This window comes from Cyclopterus lumpus, chromosome 1, assembly GCF_009769545.1.
Source record: "Cyclopterus lumpus isolate fCycLum1 chromosome 1, fCycLum1.pri, whole genome shotgun sequence".
In the NCBI taxonomy this organism is placed as follows: domain Eukaryota; kingdom Metazoa; phylum Chordata; class Actinopteri; order Perciformes; family Cyclopteridae; genus Cyclopterus; species Cyclopterus lumpus.
In genome coordinates, this window is record NC_046966.1 from 25,529,121 (window position 1) to 25,554,120 (window position 25,000).

At 45.5% G+C, this 25,000-nt stretch overlaps 1 protein-coding gene and 1 long non-coding RNA gene across 2 annotated transcripts in view; both read right to left on the reverse strand.

Annotated features, from left to right (window-relative positions):
* The window catches only part of LOC117730672 (voltage-dependent T-type calcium channel subunit alpha-1I-like), a 109,581-nt gene that overhangs the window by 66,374 nt on the left and 18,207 nt on the right, over positions 1-25,000 (reverse strand). Inside the window, 4 exon segments of the mRNA XM_034532539.1 lie at positions 1-305; positions 8,536-8,628; positions 9,248-9,590; positions 17,015-17,174. The exon segment at positions 1-305 is cut by the window's left edge and continues 38 nt beyond it. Coding sequence (XP_034388430.1) covers positions 1-305; positions 8,536-8,628; positions 9,248-9,590; positions 17,015-17,174 — 901 coding nt within the window.
* Positions 21,806-23,255, reverse strand: LOC117731001. Its single transcript, XR_004609505.1, has 3 exons — positions 23,218-23,255; positions 22,963-23,100; positions 21,806-22,020 (listed from the first exon to the last, which is right to left on the reverse strand). It is a non-coding gene; the product is annotated as an uncharacterized LOC117731001 (long non-coding RNA).

Below are 25,000 nucleotides of genomic sequence, written 5' to 3' on the forward strand. Positions count from 1 at the left end.
CCGTCGGCCCTCCTCTCCCTCCTCGCCTCCCCGCCTCCTCTGCCGCGCCCGGCGCCCCGGAAGCCGCGGGGTTTCCCCCGCAGGGCGTTGAACAGGGCGACCGCTCGCCTCCTGGCCTTGCGCAGGATGTGGCAGACGAGCTGGAAGAGCGCCTCGTAGCAGTCGCTCGGTTCGCTGGCGAGCGTGGAGGAGGACGAGCACTGCGCTCGCTGCTCCTGCATCAGCTGGTGCTCCCTCTGCTTGGTCTCGGAGAACTGGGTGGCGATGACCACGAGGCAGAGGTTGATCATGAAGAAGGAACCAATCTGGGGGAGGGGGGGGGGGGGTGATGGAACGTGTTTAAGACCCACCACAACAACAACAACAACTAAACAAGTCTTCCTTCCAAAATGCAAAAGAAATGTGCGACATTTTGAAAACGTTGGCGTGAAACAATCTGAGGTGTTAGCGGTCAGTTTCTGCCAGCTAGTCGACACCGAATGAAGAAGTCGGATGGCTGGAGGCCAGCGAGGGAAGCGGCTGCTTCCTCTGGCCTGTTAGCCCAAACATCACACGTCGGGCAATATGGTCGAAACACAAGAAGACCGTCTCTTCTCTCCCACAACCAGAACACCGCGATAGGTTTAGGAACGCCTCGACCTGCCTCAGAGTTCTTCCACACATCAGAACAAAAGATGAACCCTGAACTCTGGATATCCAATCAACGAGCAAACAAAGACATCTCTATGTCCGATATCTCCAACAAGGCGACACCGATGAGGAGCAGCACAGAACGTGAACCGTCCCTTTAAATGAATTGATTTTAAATACACAGACAGTGTCCTATGAGCCTCTGATTAGCTCATTCTCAACGGCAGTTGGGGCTCATCGCGAAACTGGTCTTCATGGAGAATTTAACTGACTTCAACATAACTTGGTACTCGATGTATAACTTGGAAATAATTAAATGCATATGGAAACCAACTCTATTGCATCAAACTGGCCTCGTCCAGTTATTTCTTACAACCTTTTTCAGACTCCAATAGCATCAAAACGAGTCGAGACCTCATTGCTGCACGACGCTCCTTCAAGTGGACACAAAGAACAGATTCAATGCTCTATTGTTCATCAAAATTCAGGTTTAAGGCCACGTTGAAACATTTTGATTTCAGCCATTGCTTTCAACTTTTATTCAAAATGTTAATAGAACAAAATCTACTTTATGTTTTTGGAGATTTCACAAGATTCAAGGTTTTTTGAACGAGATACAGAAGGAGGGAGGAAGGACAGAGGAGAGGAAGGGGCAAGGTCACCCAAAAAGGAGAGAGGAAGGGGCAAGGTCACCCAGAGAGGAGAGGAAGGGGCAAGGTCACCCAGAGAGGAGAGGAAGGGGCAAGGTCACCCAGAGAGGAGAGAGGAAGGGGCAAGGTCACCCAGAGAGGAGAGGAAGGGGTAAGGTCACCCAGAGAGGAGAGGAAGGGGCAAGGTCACCCAGAGAGGAGAGGAAGGGGCAAGGTCACCCAGAGAGGAGGAGGCAGAGAGGGGCAAGGTCACCCAGAGAGGAGGAGGCAGAGAGGGGGAAGAGGTCCGACACCCTCCGGGCTGCGATCAATAGTGATTGTGAGGCCTGATAGGCCCGTTCTGCTCGTCCTCTGAACCTGCGTGTGTGTGTGTGTGTGTGTGTGTGTGTAAAGCTGTTCTTGCATTGATCTGATGCAGAGATTTGTGGTAAAACCGAGGCAGGCAGCACCCTCGTTGATCCCATCAAATATTTATGCTCACACTGGGCTTGAGCCGCTGAAATACAATTAGAGCGGTGTGTGTGTGTGTGTGTGTGTGTGTGTGTGTGTAGCAGCTATAGCGTTTGCAACCGAGTGACATAATGTGTGTGAGAGGCAAGTGTGTAAGACAGTGAATGAGTGTCTGTGAAAGGGAAAGCGAAAAGGAGATAAGCTGCACATTTTCCCTCCTAAATATGACATTTTTTAAAGTAATGTTTGAGGCGTTCAGTGAGAAACCAAAGAGAGTTTCATCAGCTCTTGAAATCTGTTCTGGATCATTGTTTTGGGCTCACGGTGCTTTACAGGTAGGGGCCCAAGAGTGGGATGGATTTGAGGGGGTCTCTGAGGGTCCTTCAGACCCCCTGGAAAGCCTCAATAGACTTCTATACAACTGGAGCTGAAATAGAAGTCTATGCTTCACGTGTTAAAGCTGCATTCTCTCTCCTGACCACCAGGGGGCGACTCCTCTGGTTGTATAGAAGTCTATGCTTCACGTGTTAAAGCTGCATTCTCTCTCCTGACCACCAGGGGGCGACTCCTCTGGTTGTATAGAAGTCTATGCTTCATGTGTTAAAACTGCATTCTCTCTCCTGACCACCAGGGAGCGACTCCTCTGGTTGTATAGAAGTCTATGCTTCATGTGTTAAAGCTGCATTCTCTCTCCTGACCACCAGGGAGCGACTCCTCTGGTTGTATAGAAGTCTATGCTTCATGTCTTAATGATGCATTCTCTCTCCTGACCACCAGGGGGCGATTCCTCTGGTTCTATAGAAGTCTATGCTTCACGTGTTAAAGCTGCATTCTCTCTCCTGACCACCAGGGGGCGACTCCTCTGGTTGTATAGAAGTCTATGCTTCATGTGTTAAAGCTGCATTCTCTCTCCTGACCACCAGGGGGCGACTCCTCTGGTTGTATAGAAGTCTATGCTTCACGTGTTAAAACTGCATTCTCTCTCCTGACCACCAGGGAGCGACTCCTCTGGTTGTATAGAAGTCTATGCTTCATGTCTTAAAGCTGCATTCTCTCTCCTGACCACCAGGGAGCGACTCCTCTGGTTGTATAGAAGTCTATGCTTTATGTCTTAAAGCTGCATTCTCTCTCCTGACCACCAGGGGACGACGACTCTGGTTGTATAGAAGTCTATGCTTCATGTGTTAAAGCTGCATTCTCTCTCCTGACCACCAGGGAGCGACTCCTCTGGTTGTATAGAAGTCTATGCTTCATGTCTTAATGATGCATTCTCTCTCCTGACCACCAGGGAGCGACTCCTCTGGTTGTATAGAAGTCTATGCTTCATGTGTCAAATCAAACAGCTCATCACATGCTCTTCCCCAGAAAGCTTCGCTGCTCTCCATGACGGCAATCAGTGTAGGACGACTCTCCTCGTCTTCATCTCACTTCTCTCATCCGTTGGTCCATCTGTCTCACTCCGTCTCACTCCGTCTCATCTCGTTTCAACACGCTCCATCTGCACGAATGTGTCGTGAGTAAACTTGCCAAAGCATCAAAAAGGCCTCGTCATCCGTCTGCCGCTGAGATCATGAGACCAAGTGGGGATGCGAAACACGACTTTTCTGACTCAGGCGCTTGAATCGCTCGCCTCCACTGAGTCAGCCTGCGAGACGAGCCTCGAAAACACGCCAAAACAAAGCCGACGAGACCCCGACATGCGACCGCCGCACGGCACTTTGAAGCCTCATCAATCAGAACGTCTTCATGTCGAGAGCCAGCGAGGATCCGCCTCCTCGTTTAGATGACGTTTCAGGCTTTAGATTTAAAAGAGACACTTCAGGGAACATTTTTCTTTCAATTCCTGCATTTAAGTGGATTTTTGAGGGATGGGTTTTATTGGATTATAATATTCCTAACTATGTTACCACTGACTAAGAATCCTTGTGTTTTTTCCGTTAGCTTATAATGAGCCGTTCGTAGGCAGCAGTTCCGCCTCACGGAGTCGGCCATGTTGCACCGCCACGTTTCTACGGTGGCCCGTAACGGACAAACCCAACACTGAGGCTCCAGAGAGGCTCTCATGTCTTTCCGTTACCCGGAAAGGCCGCCGCGGCTCTTTAACGCGGTAGTGAAACTGCACTCACGTGAGAAAGAAAGGCTTTTCAGGCGCTAGATGCCACTAAATCCTACAGATGGTGCCTTTAAAATTATTTTATTTTATTCTCTTCAGACTTCAGACTTTATTTCCGACATCTAATGAAGAATATCTTTAAAAAAAGACTTCGAGACGAGGTCTGTGAAAAAAATTGCAGCCTCATGTCTTTGTTTTAAGCCTCCTTCCTGCAGATCTTTATTGATATTAAATATTTTAATCAAAGAACAGCTTTTTGTGACGAACTAGATCTATTTCTTCTCTCTTTAATTGGATTTTTGATATTTAAAGCCTTCATATATCTCAACGCCCCATGTAGATAACGTGTGCTGTACAGTATTTAATTATAAAGGCTGTGGGGGGGCAGAAAGACATAATGTACGACGTACGCTAAACGTGACGCTGTGATCTTCGCCTGCTCGGCCCGCGTGAGCCCGGAGGCCACGCTGGGGGACTCAAATTAATACCTTTTCATTTAAGATCAAAGAGGGAGGCCGACATGTGGTCGCTTCCCCTCCGTCGTCCTCCAGTCCTCTCCCGGATTTCATGCCGACACGCCGGCCCACCACCACCTCCTGATTCCTTCTTCCCCCCCCCCCCCTCCTCCTCCTTCCGTCCCTCTTCCCCTCTATTTCCTCTTCAATTTCATCATCCTTTTTTTCCATCTCTTACCCTCCAACAACTTCAACTCCACTCCGTTGTAATTTCCTTGCTCCCTTTTCCTCCTTCCACTGATAGGATTCACATCAAAAGGCCACAAATCGTTGGTAAAAAGAGGCTTTAATGCAGGAGATGATGTCCCAGTTAAAATATGTGTCTTTTTCCATGTTTGTGTGTCAATAAATCAGTTTATTGCAGGCGGCAACCTTGCATTCTCTCTCCTGACCACCAGGGGGCGACTCCTCTGGTTGTATAGAAGTCTATGCTTCATGTGTTAAAGCTGCATTCTCTCTCCTGACCACCAGGGGGCGACTCCTCTGGTTGTATAGAAGTCTATGCTTCATGTGTTAAAGCTGCATTCTCTCTACTGACCACCAGGGGGTGACTCCTCTGGTTGTATAGAAGTCTATGCTTCATGTGTTAAAGCTGCATTCTCTCTCCTGACCACCAGGGGACGACTCCTCTGGTTGTATAGAAGTTATGCTTCATGTGTTAAAGCTGCATTCTCTCTCCTGACCACCAGGGGGCGACTCCTCTGGTTGTCCATCCATCCATCCATTATCAGCTCTTATCCGGGGTCGGGTCGCGGTGGCAGCAGGTTCAGCAGGCCGACCCAGGCCTCCCTCTCACCCGCAACACTTTCCAGCTCATTCTGGGGGATCCCGAGGCGTTCCAAGGCCAGCCGGGAGATATAATCCCTCCAGCGTGTCCTCGGTCTTCCCCGGGCCTCCTACCAGTTGGACGTGCCCGGAAAACCTCTAATGGGAGGCGTCCAGGAGGCATCCTGACTAGATGAACCACCTCAGCTGACTCCTTTGGACACGAAGGAGCAGCGACTCGACTCCAAGCTCCCCCCTGATGTCCGAGCTCCTTACCCTATCTCTAAGGCTGAGCCGGCCACCCTACGGAGGAAGCTCATTTCGGCCGCTTGTATCCCAGATCTCGTTCTTTCGGTCACGACCCAGAGTTCGTGACCATAGGTGAGGGTTGGAACGTAGACCGACCAGTAAATGGAGAGCTTTGCCTTCCGGCTCAGCTCCCTCTTCACCAAGACGGACCGGTACAGCGCCTGCTTTACTGCTGCAGGGGTAGACCCTGCTTTCCCTTCGTGAGCCGTCGGATGGTTTGGCAGAACTTCCTTGAGGCCAACCGAAAGTCCTTCTCCATGGCCTGCCCGAACTCCTCCCATGCCCGAGTTTTAGTCTCCGCGACCATCGCAGCATCCTCTGATTGTATAGAAGTCTATGCTTCATGTGTTAAAGCTGCATTCTCTCTAGTGACCACCAGGGGGCGACTCCTCTGGTTGTATAGAAGTCTATGCTTCATGTGTTAAAGCTGCATTCTCTCTCCTGACCACCAGGGGGCAACTCCTCTGGTTGTATAGAAGTCTATGCTTCATGTGTTAAAGCTGCATTCTCTCTCCTGACCATCAGGGGGCGACTCCTCTGGTTGTATAGAAGTCTATGCTTCATGTGTTAAAGCTGCATTCTCTCTCCTGACCACCAGGGGGCGACTCCTCTGGTTGTATAGAAGTCTATGCTTCATGTGTTAAAGCTGCATTCTCTCTCCTGACCACCAGGGGGCGACTCCTCTGGTTGTATAGAAGTCTATGCTTCATGTGTTAAAGCTGCATTCTCTCTACTGACCACCAGAGGACCACTCCTCTGGTTGTACAGACCATAAAGCAGGGTATGCTTTAGGGCGGGGCTAGAAGGTGATTGACAGGTCTCTACCAGAGACGTATGCGTGGTCTCTACGTCCCTCCTCCTCAGTCCAGATGTGGTCACTTCCTGTTCACTGATTGCAAAGAAACCATTAGAGCCTGAGGCTTCAAAATGGGTGACATCCGCTCCTTATATAGAATCTGTGTGTTTTTAAAGAACTTATAACTATTTGTGACACTGAGAATTATACTGTCTATCAAACCAGAGGGGTCATCATCAGCAGACGATAGATAAAAGGCCTCAGAGGCGTATTGATAACTTGTGTGTTGAGAACAATGAGTGACAGATGCAGGAAGGGGAGATAAGAATGAAGGCGGGAGGAAGCAGGGGAATAAAGGAGATTAAGGAGAAAAAGAGTAAGACAGAAGGGAAGGAGGGAGGTGTTATCGGAGTCAAGGTTTGATAGATGGCAGGAGGCTGAGGAGCAGAGAGTCAGAGAGTGTCGCAATCTTAGGGCGAGGCAATTAAAAGTGTCATAAAAAAAGACAAGGCAGCCCCTGGGTCGGGGAAGGAACCGTCACACTGCATTATGATAACACACACACACACACACACACACACGCTTAAAGAAGTATAGTGAGGGGGAAACACACACACACAAAGCCTCACATGAAGACACGGAATTAAAAATAGTTTTAACGGAACAAAGGGGAGGGGGGGGGGTCTTCAGGGAATTGAGCTCAGCTTTAACTATGACACTGACAGCCGTGTGTGTGTGTGTGTGTGTGTGTGTGTGTGTGCGCGAGTGTGTGTGCAGGTGGGTGAGAAACAGCTTTTTGTTGCAGTCATCTGTAGCTTGGCAACAAAGCTACAGATGAGGAAGTGTAAAAGTATGTAAGTGTGCTGCAGTTTGTGTGTTTGTTTGTGTGTGTGTGTGTGTGTGTGTGTGTGTGTGTGTGTGTGTGTGTGTGTGTGTGTGCAGGTGGGTGAGGAACAGCTTTTTGTTGCAGTCATCTGTAGCTTTGTTGCCAAGCTACAGATGAGGAAGTGTAAAAGTATGTAAGTGTGCTGCAGTTTGTGTGTTTGTTTGTGTGTGTGTGTGTGTGTGTGCATGAGTGTGTGAATGTGTGTGTGTATGAATGTGTGTGCGTGTGTGTGTGTATGTGTGTAGGTGTATGTGTGTAAGTGTGTGTGTGTATGAGTGTGTGTGTGTGTGTATGTGTATGAGTGTGTGAATGTGTGTATGCGTGTGTGTGTGTGTGTGTACGTGTATGAGTGTGTGAATGTGTGTATGTGTGTGTATGCGTGTGTAGGTGTGTGTGTAAGAGAGTAGTTGTGTAATAACGCGTTCCCATTCAACTAAACTTTCTCCTCAATGTCGTCTTTGCTCTCGATGTTTTAAATACTTTGTTGCATTCTTAAAACGTTAAAATGTTTACAAAATGCAACAAAGTGACACAGTTATGTATTTTAGTAACAATTCACTGTTTACGTTACTTTAAGTAACGAACGTAAACCTTTTGGTCTCCTGGGAGAACGTTTTAGAAGACTGGTGTTTTGGACCCCGATACCATCAATATCACCAATACCATCAATATCACCAATACCATCAGTATCACCAATACCATCAGTATCACCAATACCATCAATATAATCAATATAATCAATATCATCAATATCACCAATACCATCAATATCACCAATACCATCAGTATCACCAATACCATCAATATAATCAATATCATCAATATCACCAATACCATCAGTATCACCAATACCATCAATATAATCAATATCATCAATATCACCAATAACATCAATATCACCAATACCATCAGTATCACCAATACCATCAATATAATCAATATCACCAATACCATCAATATCACCAATACCATCAGTATCATCAATATCATCAATATCACCAATACCATCAATATCACCAATACCATCAATATAATCAATACCATCAATATCACCAATGTCATCAATATCACCAATACCATCAATATCACCAATACCATCAATATAATCAATACCATCAATATCATCAATATCGCCAATACCATCAATATCACCAATACCATCAATATAATCAATACCATCAATATCACCAATACCATCAATATCATCAATATCACCAATACCATCAATATCATCAATATCACCAATACCATCAATATCACCAATACCATCAATACCATCAATATAATCAATACCATCAATATCACCAATACCATCAATATCACCAATACCATCAATATAATCAATATCATCAATATAAGGAGCCCACTGATCTTTCTCACAGCGTGATGATGTCATCGACCACGCCTCCTGGGTGACTCACAATGATCAGCAGGATGAAGTAGATGAAGTTGTAGAAGGAGTGAGCGTCCATGACGTAGTACATGATCTCCACCCAGCCCTCCAGGGTGATCACCTGCAGCCAGGGGTCAAAGGTCACAGGGAAGTTCATTTAAGGAAATATACTTAGTGGGACCAGAAGATCTCTGTTGAACATAAATCTTATATAAACATGATATATCTTTTTTTTATTGATTTAAAAATGAATAATTTATATTTATTTTCATTTTTGTACACATTTTAAAGTGTTAAATAATCCACTTATTTAGAGTTGGCAAGACGTGCCCCTTCTGGCATTATGAACATCAACCAATGGGATGCTTCTAGTGTGATGCAAATAAGAGTTGCTAAGCTAGGCTAGGCTAGTTTTTCACAGAAAGACACGTGTGGGATATTTTATCTTCCCAAATGTCTTCAATAAAATTTTAACGTAAAACATATTTAATTAAATCGTTGTTAAAAGGGCGAGTTCATTTCTTTCTGATTTATTGTTTAATGTTTTCCAGATTCAGGTAAACAAGCAAACACCTGCATATGGAACTGGAAAAGAAAGGAGATGTGGTGACGCTGTGAAGCTCAAATCTAGTTTTAGAACATCAAACACAAAGTTATAAATGACCACAAAGTGTGAAAAACTATAAAATATTAAACTGAATGTAGTTAAAGGTGTTGGTAAAGTTTACCGAAGTCCTCACCTGGAAGATGACGATCCAGGCGTAGGCGATGTTGTCGAAGTTGATGGCCCCTTTGTGGGGGTTGCTGTAGCCGGTGTGGCACCGGGTGTAGTACTGGTTCCAGTTGACGCAGAGCCCCGCCCCCGCGGTGCTGCCATTGGCCGGCGGCTCGGCGCTCAGGCCCAGCGACCGGCGGTAGAGGGCGTCGTCCTGGTCCAGGCAGCAGGTCCGGCCGCCCTCGCGGCGGGCCGGCACGTCGGAGCACGACATGATGCCGTTGTCCACCGGCAGGGAGCAGATGAAGGGCCGCTCGTCATCCTCGTCCGCCATGTAGTAGGGACGAGGAAGACCGATGCCCGAGGAACTGAGGACGGAGAAACACAACCACTTCAGAGTGTTGGTTGGGTCCAGGAAAAGGTTTTGATCACAGTAACGACAGAAGATCCATAACTGGGGATCAATAGTCACGTGACGGATCAATCATCTCTGGGAACGAGCTGAGAGGACTCGTCTTCATCCGCGATAGGGGGCGGAGTCTACCCCGTACTGTAGCTTTAAAGACGAGGATACATGTGATTGGTCAAAAACGGTTCGGAAGACAAAACAGAGACCAGAACGAAGACTGAAAAGGAGACCAAAAGGAGACCAGAACGGATACCAAACAGAGTCCAAATGGAGACCAGAACGGAGACCAGAAACAGAGTCCAAAAGGAGACCAGAACGGAGACCAGAAACGTAGTCCAAAGGGAGACCAGAACGGAGACTAAAAAGGAGACAAGAACGAAGACCAAAACGGAGACTAAAAAGGAGACCAGAACGGAAACCAAAACAGAGACCAAAAGGAGACCAGAAACGGAGTCCAAATGGAGACCAGAACGGAGACCAGAAACGTAGTCCAAAGGGAGACCAGAACGGAGACTAAAAAGGAGACAAGAACGAAGACCAAAACGGAGACTAAAAAGGAGACCAGAACGAAGACCAAAACGGAGACCAAAAGGAGACCAGAACGGATACCAAACAGAGTCCAAATGGAGACCAGAACGGAGACCAGAAACGTAGTCCAAAGGGAGACCAGAACGGAGACTAAAAAGGAGACAAGAACGAAGACCAAAACGGAGACTAAAAAGGAGACCAGAACGAAGACCAAAACGGAGACCAAAAGGAGACCAGAACGGAGACCAAACAGAGTCCAAATGGAGACCAGAACGGAGACCAGAAATGGAGACCAAACGGAGTCCAAAAGGACACCAGAACGGAGACCAATTGGAGTCCAAATGGAGACCAGAACGGAGACCAAACAGAGTCCAAATGGAGACCAGAACGGAGACCAGAAACAGAGTCCAAATGGAGACCAGAACGGAGACCAGAAACGTAGTCCAAAGGGAGACCAGAACGGAGACTAAAAAGGAGACAAGAACGAAGACCAAAACGGAGACTAAAAAGGAGACCAGAACGAAGACCAAAACGGAGACCAAAAGGAGACCAGAACGGAGACCAAACAGAGTCCAAATGGAGACCAGAACGGAGACCATAAACGGAGACCAAACGGAGTCCAAAAGGACACCAGAACGGAGACCAATTGGAGTCCAAATGGAGACCAGAACGGACACTAAAAAGGAGACCAGAACGGAGACTAAAAAGGAGACCAGAACGAAGACTAAAAAGGAGACCAAAACGGGAAAAAATGGAGACCAGAACGGAGACCAAACGGAGTCCAAATGGAGACCAGAACGGAGACCAGAAACGGAGTCCAAAAGGAGACCAGAACGGAGACTAAAAAGGAGACCAGAACGAAGACCAAAACGGAGACCAAAAGGAGACCAGAACGGAGACCAGAGACGGAGACCAGAACGGAGACCAGAACAGAGACCAGAAACGGAGTCCAGAACGGAGACCAAACGGAGACCAGAGACGGAGACCAGAAACGGAGACCAGAACGGAGACCAGAAACGGAGTCCAGAACGGATACCAAACGGAGACCAGAACGGAGACCAGAAACGGAGTCCAAAAGGAGACCAGAACGGAGACTAAAAAGGAGACCAGAACGAAGACCAAAACGGAGACCAAAAGGAGACCAGAACGGAGACCAGAGACGGAGACCAGAACGGAGACCAGAACAGAGACCAGAAACGGAGTCCAGAACGGAGACCAAACGGAGACCAGAGACGGAGACCAGAGACGGAGACCAGAAACGGAGACCAGAACGGAGACCTGAAACGGAGTCCAGAACGGAGACTAAAAAGGAGACCAGAACGAAGACCAAAACGGAGACCAAAAGGAGACCAGAACGGAGACCAAACGGAGTCCAAATGGAGAACAGAACGGAGACTAAAATGGAGACCAGAACGAAGACCAAAACGGAGACTAAAAAGGAGACCAGAACGGAGACCAGAACGAAGACCAAAATGGAGACCAAAAGGAGACCAGAACGGAGACCAAACGGAGTCCAAAAGGACAGCAGAACGGAGACCAATTGGAGTCCAAATGGAGACCAGAGCGGACACTAAAAAGGAGACCAGAACGGAGACTAAAAAGGAGACCAGAACAAAGACTAAAAAGGAGACCAAAACGGAGAAAAAAAGCAGACCAGAACGGAGACCAGAACGGAGACCAGAAACGGAGTCCAGAACGGAGACTAAAAAGGAGATTAAAACGAAGAAAAAAAGCAGACCAGAACGGAGACCAGAAACGGAGTCCAAATGGCGACCAGAGCGGAGACTAAAAAGGAGACCAAAAGGAGACCAGAACGGAGACCAAACAGAGTCCAAATGGAGACCAGAACGGAGACCAGAAACGGAGACCAAATGGAGACCAGAACGGAGACCAGAAACGGAGACCAGAAACGAGACCACGTCACGGTGACGTCATCGTCATGGTGATGACATCGGTTTGCGGACTGACGACTTTGTTGTCGCCATCTTGGATTACGGACGTCAACATGTTGGTTTTTCTTCGCAACCAGCGAACAGGAAGTGACCGTAGAGGAGCCACAAAAAGAAGCGACCTGTCAATCACCTCGTAGCCCCGCCCTTAAAGCGTGCTCTACTGTGCACGTCGTATCGAATGTATATCGTGCTCATCTTGTGTGTGAGTGAGGATGTGGGGGAGGACCAAGTTCCCATGTAGAACACACACACACACGCACACACACATAAACACACACACGCACACGCATGCACATAAAAAAAGTTTCCGCTGCGAAAGAAAAGGAAAAGAGGACTAAAATAAATAAAAGTAGCTCCTGTTGTCAAACCGTGAAGGTCAGAGGGAGCTGGGAGATAAAGGTGATTCACACACACACACACACACACACACACAAACACAGACACACACGCAGACACATACACACACAGACACAGACACACACACACACAGACACACACACACACTATCACTGCGCTAATGAGGAGATGAAACAAAGTACGAGTGAATTGAGAACAGCGGCAGAAACATAAATGAGTTGTTTTGAGGTTTTCTTTTTTCTTGTAAGAACTCATTGAACCGGGTCAGCGGGTCCAACACGTCTAACTGGTCTAACACGACCAACACGTCCAACGTGTGCAACTGGTGAAACACGTCTAACTGGTCCAACACGTCCAACTGGTGAAACACGTCTAACTGGTCCAACACGTCCAACTGGTGAAACACGACCAACACGTCCAACTGGTCCAACATGTCCAACTGGTCCAACACGTCCAACTGGTGAAACACGTCCAACTGGTGAAACACGACCAACACGTCCAACTGGTGAAACACGTCCAACTGGTCCAACACGTCCAACTGGTGAAACACGTCTAACTGGTCCAACACGTCCAACTGGTGAAACACGACCAACATGTCCAACTGGTCCAACATGTCCGACTGGTCCAACACGACCAACACGTCCAACTGGTCCAACACGTCCAACTGGTCCAACACGACCAACTGGTCCAACACGTCAAACTGATCTAACACGACCAACACGTCCAACATGTGCAACTGGTTCAACACGTGCAACTGGTCCAACACGTCAAACTGGTCTAACACGACCAACACGTCCAACGTGTGCAACTGGTTCAACACGTCCAACTGGTGAAACACGTCCAACTGGTGAAACATGTCCAACTGGTCCAACACGTCCAACTGGTGAAACACGACCAACACGTCCAACTGGTGAAACATGTCCAACTGGTCCAACACGTCCAACTGGTGAAACACGACCAACACGTCCAACTGGTCCAACACGTCCAACTGGTCCAACACGTCCAACTGGTCCAACACGACCAACACGTCCAACTGGTCCAACATGTCCAACTGGTCCAACACGTCCAACTGGTCCAACACGTCCAACTGGTCCAACACGTCCAACTGGTCCAACACGACCAACACGTCCAACTGGTCCAACATGTCCAACTGGTCCAACACGTCCAACTGGTCCAACACGTCCAACTGGTCCAACACGTCCAAGTGGTCCAACACGACCAACTGGTCCAACGTGTGCAACTGGTTCAACACGTCCAACACGTCCAACTGGTCCAACACGTCCAACTGGTCCAACACGTCCAAGTGGTCCAACACGACCAACTGGTCCAACTGGTCCAACACGTCAAACTGGTCTAACACGTCCAACTGGTGAAACACGTCCAACTGGTGAAACATGTCAAACTGGTCTAACACGACCAACACGTCCAACGTGTGCAACTGGTGAAACACGTGCAACTGGTCCAACACGTCCAACTGGTCCAACACGTCAAACTGGTCCAACACGTCAAACTGGTCTAACATGTCCAACTGGTGAAACACGTCCAACTGGTGAAACATGTCAAACTGGTCCAACACGACCAACACGTCCAACACGTGCAACTGGTGAAACACGTCCAACTGGTCCAACACGTCCAACTGGTCCAACACGTCCAACTGGTGAAACACTTCCAACTGGTCCAACACGTCCAACTGGTGAAACACGTCCAACTGGTGAAACACGTCCAACTGGTCCAACACGTCCAACTGGTGAAACACTTCCAACTGGTCCAACACGTCCAACTGGTTCAACACGTGCAACTGGTGAAACACGTCCAACTGGTCCAACACGTCCAACTGGTGAAACACGTCCAACTGGTCCAACACGTCCAACTGGTGAAACACTTCCAACTGGTCCAACACGTCCAACTGGTGAAACACGTCCAACTGGTGAAACACGTCCAACTGGTCCAACACGTCCAACTGGTGAAACATGTCTAACTGGTGAAACACGTCTAACTGGTGAAACACGTCTAACTGGTGAAACACGTCCAACTGGTGAAACACGTCCAACTGGTCCAACGTGTGCAACTGGTTCAACACGTGCAACTGGTCCAACACGTCAAACTGGTCCAACACGTCAAACTGGTCTAACACGTCCAACTGGTGAAACACGTCCAACTGGTGAAACATGTCCAACTGGTGAAACACGTCCAACTGGTGAAACATGTCAAACTGGTCCAACACGTCCAACTGGTGAAACACGTCCAACTGGTCCAACACGTCCAACTGGTGAAACATGTCCAACTGGTGAAACACGTCCAACTGGTGAAACATGTCAAACTGGTCCAACACGACCAACACGTCCAACACGTGCAACTGGTGAAACACGTCCAACTGGTGAAACACGTCCAACTGGTCCAACACGTCCAACTGGTGAAACACGTCCAACTGGTCCAACACGTCCAACTGGTGAAACACTTCCAACTGGTCCAACACGTCCAACTGGTGAAACACTTCCAACTGGTCCAACACGTCCAACTGGTTCAACACGTGCAACTGGTGAAACACGTCCAACTGGTGAAACACGTCCAACTGGTCCAACACGTCCAACTGGTGAAACACTTCCAACTGGTCCAACACGTCCAACTGGTGAAACACGTCCAACTGGTCCAACACGTCCAACTGGTGAAACACGTCTAACTGGTCCAACACGTCCAACTGGTGAAACACGTCTAACTGGTGAAACACGTCCAACTGGTGAAACACGTCCAACTGGTGAAACACGTCCAACTGGTCCAACACGTCCAACTGGTGAAACACGTCCAACTGGTCCAACACGTCCAACTGGTCCAACACAACACGTCCAACTGGTGAAACACGTCCAACTGGTGAAACACGTCCAACTGGTCCAACACGTCCAACTGGTCCAACACGTCCAACTGGTGAAACACGTCCAACTGGTGAAACACGTCCAACTGGTCCAACACGTCCAACTGGTGAAACACGTCCAACTGGTCCAACACGTCCAACTGGTCCAACATGTCCAACTGGTGAAACACGTCCAACTGGTGAAACGCGTCCAACTGGTGAAACACGTCCAACTGGTGAAACACGTCCAACTGGTCCAACACGTCCAACTGGTGAAACACGTCCAACTGGTCCAACACGTCCAACTGGTCCAACACAACACGTCCAACTGGTGAAACACGTCCAACTGGTCCAACACGTCCAACTGGTGAAACACGTCCAACTGGTCTAACACGACCAACACGTCCAACGTGTGAAACTGGTCCAACACGTCCAACTGGTCCAACACGTCCAACTGGTCCAACATGTCCAACATGTCCAACTGGTGAAACACGTCCAACTGGTGAAACGCGTCCAACTGGTGAAACACGTCAAACTGGTCTAACACGACCAACACGTCCAACGTGTGCAACTGGTTCAACACGTGCAACTGGTCCAACACGTCCAACTGGTCCAACACGTCCAACTGGTGAAACACGTCCAACTGGTGAAACACGTCCAACTGGTCCAACACGTCCAACTGGTCCAACACGTCCAACTGGTCCAACACGTCCAACTGGTCCAGTCCAACACGTCTAACTGGTCCAACTGGTCTAACTGCACGTCCAACTGGTCCGGTCCAACACGTCCAACTGGTCCAACACGTCCAACTGGTCCAACACGTCCAACTGGTGAAACACGTCCAACTGGTCCAACAGGTCCAACACGTCTAACTGGTCCAACTGCACGTCCAACTGGTCCGGTCCAACACATCCAACTGGTCCAACACATCTAACTGGTTAAACACGTCCAACTGGTCCAACGCGTCTAACTGGTCCAACTGCACGTCCAACTGGTCCGGTCCAACACATCCAACTGGTCCAACACATCCAACTGGTGAAACACGTCCAACTGGTCCAACACGTCCAACTGGTCCAACACGTCCAACTGGTCCAGTCCAACACGTCTAACTGGTCCAACTGGTCTAACTGCACGTCCAACTGGTCCGGTCCAACACGTCTAACTGGTCCAACACGTCCAACTGTATATACCTTCTGTTCATTAAAGTATTGACGAAGGTCTTCAGAAAAAAGAGTCGTTTTTAATTAAGAGGCAGAATTGACTCAAGATAACGACATTTACTTTTGGTTTGCAATCAGCCTCATTATGTCAGAGAGAGAGAGAGAGAATTAATATTCATGGGTGGCGGGGCAGTGACAGTAGAGTTGACACATTCAGTGTTCAAATACACATTTACACACTGACTCTATGATGGAGACACATGAAGAGACACACACACACACACACAGATACACTTTCCTCGAGCATCAGACACACACACACACAGATACACACAGAAAGACACACACACACACACTCACAGATACACTTTCCTCGAGCATCACAACGTCACATACACACACACACACACACACAGATACACTTTCCTCGAGCATCAGACACACACACACACATACACACAGAGAGACACACACACACACACTCACAGATACACTTTCCTCGAGCATCACAACGTCACATACACAGACACACACTCACAGCGTGAAGTTCTCCTTCGGGTAGCAGCGGTTCCTCAGAAGCCCCGCCCACAGCTGCACGCCGATGATGCCGAAGATGAAGAAGACGAAGAAGCAGAGGAGGAGGACGTTGCCCAGCATGGGCAGCGTGTCCAGCAGCAGGTTGACGAGGATGCGCATGCCTGAGGAGACGAAGGCATCACGCGTTGTTATGTCTGTGGTCGTGGGAACTGAAGGTTCCTCTGGTTCTAGACGTCTCTCGTCCACATCGGTCTGAAGAGACAGACGTCAGCTTTGTGTACTTCATGTTTTCTTGTGTGAAGAGACATCAAATTATTCATAATCTGCTGCTTTCAGGTGCCAAAAACCACAGACTGTGTATAAGAAGTGGACGTCGTCACGGTGACGTGGACTCGGTGGCCTCGGTCGCCATCTTGGATTAGTTGTTTTTCTTGGATTAGTCGTTTTCTTGCACCCAGGGAACAGGAAGTGACCGTATGTGGAAACAGGAAGTGACCGTATGTTGAAAGAGGAAGTGACCATATGTGGAAACAGGAAATGGATGTGGAAACAGGAAGTGACATGTGTGGAAACAGGAAGTGACGGTATGTGGAAACAGGAAGTGACCGGACTGTATGTGGAGACAGGAAGTGACGGTATGTGGAAACAGGAAGTGACCGGATGTGGAAACAGGAAGTGACCGGACTGTATGTGGAGACAGGAAGTGACCGGATGTGGAAACAGGAAGTGACCGTATGTTGAAAGAGGAAGTGACCATATGTGGAAACAGGAAATGGATGTGGAAACAGGAAGTGACATATGTGGAAACAGGAAGTGACGGTATGTGGAAACAGGAAGTGACCGGACTGTATGTGGAGACAGGAAGTGACGGTATGTGGAAACAGGAAGTGACCGGATGTGGAAACAGGAAGTGACCGGACTGTATGTGGAGACAGGAAGTGACGGTATGTGGAAACAGGAAGTGACCGGATGTAGAAACAGGAAGTGACCGGATGTGGAAACAGGAAGTGACCGTACGTGGAAACAGGAAGTGACCGTACGTGGAAACAGGAAGTGACCGTACGTGGAAACAGGAAGTGACCGGATGTGGAAACAGGAAGTGACCATACGTGGAAACAGGAAGTGACCGTACGTGGAAACAGGAAGTGACCGGATGTGGAAACAGGAAGTGACCGTGCGTGGAAACAGGAAGTGACCGTGCGTGGAAACAGGAAGTGACCGTACGTCTCTACTCGTCAGAACCGGAGGTCGCCGCCTGCTCAAAAACTGAGTTATTTAAAATATTAATGAACAAGAAGCTAAAAACGACCGTATATGAGATGCACGGAAACATTAACAGAGAGCCAGAATTTGTCATATTTTGATGGCCGAGTGTTGATTGGGATGTTTTTTTCTTCCCTTTTTGGTCCCTGTCCACAAAAAGGAGGACTGCTGGTGTGTGTTTAGAAGAATGAAGCAGGTCATGAATTTCTGTTCGTAAACAATACATAATCCACTCTCCCAAAGTTGCCCCTCAACATAATAGAAGTCCACATGCCCAGTCCTTTAAGCCGTGGCCGGTGGGAACCAGACCTGGACCTGTTTCTCCATTAGTGCCCCATTAACGGACCCTTCTGTTCTCCGTCACCCCCCCTCCACTGATCCAGTCCCTATGTGCCAACAGTGGATTTATGTGTGTGTGTGACAGATTATTGTCATGTCACATGACGTTTAGGTAAAGCTTGTGTTCATTGTGCAGGTAAAAGTCTTTTTGTTGAAAAAGAGCAGCTTTAAATTATTTTAAAAATGGTGTTTTTCTCACCAACATGTCTAATCTAATTATAATATAATCCAAAACACGTCTTTGGAACCTAAAAACACTGCATGTGCTCATTGGCTAAGCCCCGCCTCCCGCTGCTGCTCCATCCGTCAGATCTTCGTTACCATGGAGCCCACCCTGTCACTCACTACTCATTGAATACATATTATCGTGTTTCAGAAACAGGAAGTCCTAAAAATATACATTTGAGTACATATTCAGCAGCCAAATTAAATATTTGACAGGATATTGAATGAAAGGACCTCTGCTGTCTGAGCATCCTTCATGTCGCCCTCATTTTCAACCAATCACATGAGAGTCATTCGCTTTATTTGCGCCTTAGAGGGGGCGTGGCTTATCTCCGTGGCTTTACTTGGTTATAACTTCCGTCATCCACCATTTCTGCTTTATACTTGTTGTGGACATCCCATAAACGTCGGAACATCTAACGCCCTCGTGTTTGGGTTCATAACATCAATATCATAAGTATATATTTATACATAACATCACAGCTCGGTACATTAACTGTGTATCCCTCTGCAAAATGCGAAACTAACGCTGGCAGCCCCGTGTGGAGGGGAGGGGGAGATGCGCTCATGTGATTGGCTGAAAATGAGGGCGACATCTGATTGGCTACAGCTAGGTCTATGTTGAAAAAACGCATTTGCGGATCTATCCACCAGGGGAGTCTCATAAATCCACAATGTGAAGGATCCACAAACAAATGCAGTGCGATGGACAAATAAATAAACAGACACGTTGTTCTGCGTACATTTGAGAGTCTAATTTATTTGTAAATCCTTCTGCGTGCATTTGTAAATCAAACATATTTGTAAATCTTGTGTGTGCATTTGTAATTATTGAGACTGATCTGACCCCTTGTTGTTTCCTCTCTACTCATCTGTCTTGTCTCCTCTGATCTTCCATCACTGAAAAAAATGAAACTTTGGACTAACCTAAAAAAAGAAATCACTCTAATTTGTTACAAGTAAATGTATTAGTTTTTCTCAAATTATATTTTTGATTTGGTTGAAACCGGAAATTTTGATTTACTATAGAGTAAATAAATTACATTCACACAAAGTAAAAGTATTATTTGTTGTAAAGACTTTTTTCAACTCAAATTTTTTAATAATTTGGAAAAATATTTTTTATTACATGAAAGCAACAATTTTACTTTACAGTAAAGTAACTAAAACACTCTAATTTTGTTACACGTAAATGTATTAGTTTCTCAAATTATATTTTTGATTTGATTGAAACCTAAAATTTGGGTTAAATATAAATCAAAATATTACTTTAAAAAATATCTTAAAAAAATTACATTTACACAAAGTATAATTATTAATTATAAAGACCATAAACCATGTTTTTTTTGTTTTTACATTGAAACAACTTTATTTGCTAGAGTATAAAACATGTTGTTACAATCACTGTAATTTAGTTTACACTATAAATAAAAAGAAAAATATTGACATAAATATATCCACATAAATCTTAACATGAACAATATGGTTACATCTCTCCATTTAAACATGACAATTTAAACAATATTTTTGAACCATTACAAATGTACACAAGATTAAGAGGCAAAGGAAAAATACAATTAAATTGCTAGGGTGCAATCTTGGAACAAGAATTACAATAACCCAAAACACCAAAAGCTTTACTCGCCCGACAAGTTGTGGTTTATTTGCGCCTTGGAGGGGGCGTGGCTTATCTCCGTGGGGCGTGGCTTATCTCTGTGCGCTACTGATGGCAAATCATGAAGGACTTCCACACCATCGATAACGGTTCCAATGTCGTGTGGTGGCTGGAGGCGACCGTCCTCCAACTGACCTCTCGAGCTCGGACCAAGCTTCATCCTTTTGAACAACCTGATACAAGACAAGACGCTTATTAAAAAGGTTATTCTGATGTACTATATTTAAAAAAAAACACAATTCTCTAAATCAAATCTCAATTTAATTTAGAGAATTTAATGTTATCTTTTGTATAAAGAATAACTACTTACCAGATAGTCCTTGATAAGGTTGTCCCCATCTTCCCCAAGGAACACAATCAGGCACTTCAGCAGACACATTCTTTTTAGGTTCACAAAATTATACAAATGCAAAATGATGCTGTCCATTTTTGCCAATTGAAAACACTATACGATGCACAAATGGACTCTTGGAGTTACAGTAAGTGATTTAGGGCTGTTGCGATTAAGGAATTTCCCCTGATTATTGACTCATGGTGAAAATGCAGAATTATTATTATTTGTTTCAAATGACTGTATTTAAGTGCTATGTAAATACGCTATTTTGTAAGGCTAGTATTATGTACATTGTTGGCTTTTAAATGACAGACCATGAGATGCAGACTTTGATTCTTTTTCCAACTCTCGATAATGAAAACATGAAATGTGTCGCACTCACTTGACATTCGGTCGAATGGTCAATAGCAATATTGCACTTTTCCAGGTCTTGCAGGTACATGGAATGTCTGTGTTCCAGCTTATTGTTTAAAAATGCAGCATGGTATTTGCACCTAATTTGTAGAACGTTATCTTTGTTGTCAGTTACTTCTTCAGCAGGACATACATTTCCTTTTTTTAGTCCGTAGAGTAAATTTGAGTTATTGTTATTAGTCTGATGACACCATCCTGAACATCTTCACATAGTCTTCAATAATTCAAAAGTTGGAATAGGCAAAGAGGTTTATACAGTTTGAAACACAAAGAACGTGATTTCCTGTATGATTATCTACAATTCAGTCATGCAATGATTATCTTTTAACTTTAGTATTTTAAATATTTTTTTGAAGGATATATAAAACTATAGTAAATAACTTAACATTGAATTTTGTTTATTGTTTGGTGAAATCTAGTCACATTACATTGGGTGGGTAACTTCTTGACATTTGTATTGACTGCAAGTTATGCGTTTAAAATTCTACAAATATGATAATAAATAAATATTGCAAAAATAGAAATGTAAAATTAACCTGCCATTAAAATGTCCACTACATTACAACTTAAATTATTGAAATTACAAACTACAATAATTAATAATTATACATTTGTGGTAAATTCAAGGTATTCTCTAAAGTGCTGCAATTATATTTTGGGTTTGTCATTCCCATTTAAAAATACATGAAAATGTTCAGTTGTCATATTGTGACTACTGAATTCAGCAATATAGAAGTTACAGGAAACGGCAGCAAACCTGTAAACAAAGAAAAAAGAAAAATAACTTCTTTGTGACGGCACATTTATTAATTAGGCTTTAGACATACTGGAGGTATTGTGCTATACTGCAACATACATAGCTGAAAGAATTAAGTATCATTTTGTTTCTCATTATCTAGGACTAATAGAGGTGTACTGAGATATACTTATCTGCATCTGTTCAATCAAACAAGGTAAAACATCGTTATTTTAATTATCAACTAAAAAACACAGGCTCTAAGCTTCATTTTGTTGTATAATGTGTGATATTTGAAAGATTGTTGTCCCACCGCTACGAAAAGCACATGGCTAATTAGTATGCAGAATGACGGTGTCGGACCTTTGCTGACATGGCGGAAGAACGGGAGAACATAGCGCTGTGGCTCTAATCACGTGGGCAGAGCATTCCAAACACTAACGCTAACGCTAGCTAACGTTAGCGTAATACTCTAACAGGCGTTAACGGCGTAATTACGTTAACAGCCATTACGTACGTTAGCTAGCTAACGTAGCGAGCGTAGCGTAGCGTTAGCTAGCTAACGTAGCGAGCGTAGCGTTAGCTAGCTAACGTAGCGAGCGTAGCGTTAGCTAGCTAACGTAGCGAGCGTAGCGTTAGCTAGCTAACGTAGCGAACGTAGCGTTAGCGCGTGTAATGACATCCGGTGCAAGAAACTACAGTAGCTAACGTAGCGTCAGCTACTTTAGTTCCCCCCCGTCCTTTAGAAGTTAACATTCTTGCAAATGATATGTAGCTGTCGCTCGCGTTTCTTTTGTCGTAGAATATGTAAGTTAGCTAACGTAAGCTGGCTAACTTAAATTAGCTAACTAACATTAGCGAACACGTGAGAAACATACAGACAGTTGTACATTCTGCCACCAACAATGAATACTCATGTAAAACACGTGTTCCCTTTAAAACAACGCCATGTAGAATTATTACCTTGTTTAAAGGAGTTGACTTGAAGAACGGACGGTTTTCACTTCAGAAGTTCAGGCGAAGCGAGGTCACGGCGGACATCAGAACCCACAGGGAGCACGACGTCATGTGGTCACGTGGTGGTCACGTGACATGTCTGGTCTAAACTGAAAATAAGACTTTTACTGAAAGTATTGCTTTTAATTTATTGTATGCACTTTACATGAACGACAACGTCGTTCACTTGTTTCAGTTGTTTCAGTGCACTTCGTCCCTCACTTTTTATCTAAAACCTTCGTACTTGTTCCCTCGCCTCCATCTGTCTTCATGACAGACACATACACACTCACACACGCACGTCATATTTATTACGTCATATTTATTACGTCATATTTGTCGCCCACTCTGTGAAGGCCGGGCTGTGAAAATATTGTCTGACACGAAAACCAGTCCATGCCTCAAAAAAGGTTGAGGACCGCTGGTCTACACACTTAAAGGAGAGGAGAGAGAGGAGCAGTCTACACACTTAAAGGAGAGGAGAGAGGAGCAGTCTACACACTTAAAGGAGAGGAGAGAGGAGCAGTCTACACACTTAAAGGAGAGGAGAGAGAGGAGCAGTCTACACACTTAAAGGAGAGGAGAGAGAGGAGCAGTCTACACACTTAAAGGAGAGGAGAGAGGAGCAGTCTACACACTTAAAGGAGAGGAGAGAGAGGAGCAGTCAACACACTTAAAGGAGAGGAGAGAGGAGCAGTCTACACACTTAAAGGAGAGGAGAGAGAGGAGCAGTCTACACACTTAAAGGAGAGGAGAGAGAGGAGCAGTCTACACACTTAAAGGAGAGGAGAGACAGTTTCTGGAGGTTTGTAGTCTACATGAGGCTGTGAGCCACCAGGCCGACTGTGAGCAGTTGCTGCAGTTACATTGAAGCTGCAGTTACATTGAAGCTGCAGTTACAATGAAGCTGCAGTTACAATGAAGCTACAGTTACAATGAAGCTACAGTTACAATGAAGCTGCAATTACAATGAAGCTACAGTTACAATGAAGCTGCAATTACAATGAAGCTACAGTTACAATGAAGCTACAGTTACAATGAAGCTACAGTTACAATGAAGCTGCAGTTACAATGGAGCTACAGTTACAATGAAGCTACAGTTACAATGAAGCTGCAATTACAATGAAGCTACAGTTACAATGGAGCTACAGTTACAATGAAGCTACAGTTACAATGAAGCTGCAATTACAATGAAGCTACAGTTACAATGAAGCTACAGTTACAATGAAGCTACAGTTACAATGAAGCTACAGTTACAATGAAGCTACAGTTACAATGAAGCTACAGTTACAATGAAGCTGCAATTACAATGAAGCTACAGTTACAATGAAGCTACAGTTACAATTAAGCTACAGTTACAATTAAGCTACAGTTACAATGAAGCTGCAGTTACAATGAAGCTACAGTTACAATGAAGCTACAGTTACAATGAAGCTGCAATTACAATGAAGCTACAGTTACAATGGAGCTACAGTTACATTTAAGCTGCAGTTACAATGAAGCTGCAGTTACAATGAAGCTGCAGTTACAATGAAGCTACAGTTACAATGAAGCTACAGTTACAATGAAGCTGCAATTACAATGAAGCTACAGTTACAATGAAGCTGCAGTTACAATGAAGCTACAGTTACAATGAAGCTACAGTTACAATGAAGCTACAGTTACAATGAAGCTACAGTTACAATGAAGCTGCAGTTACAATGAAGCTACAGTTACAATGAAGCTACAGTTACAATGAAGCTGCAATTACAATGAAGCTACAGTTACAATGGAGCTACAGTTACATTGAAGCTGCAGTTACAATGAAGCTACAGTTACAATGAAGCTACAGTTACAATGAAGCTGCAATTACAATGAAGCTACAGTTACAATGGAGCTACAGTTACATTGAAGCTGCAGTTACAATGAAGCTACAGTTACAATGAAGCTGCAGTTACATTGAAGCTACAGTTACAATGGAGCTACAGTTACATTGAAGCTGCAGTTACAATGAAGCTGCAGTTAC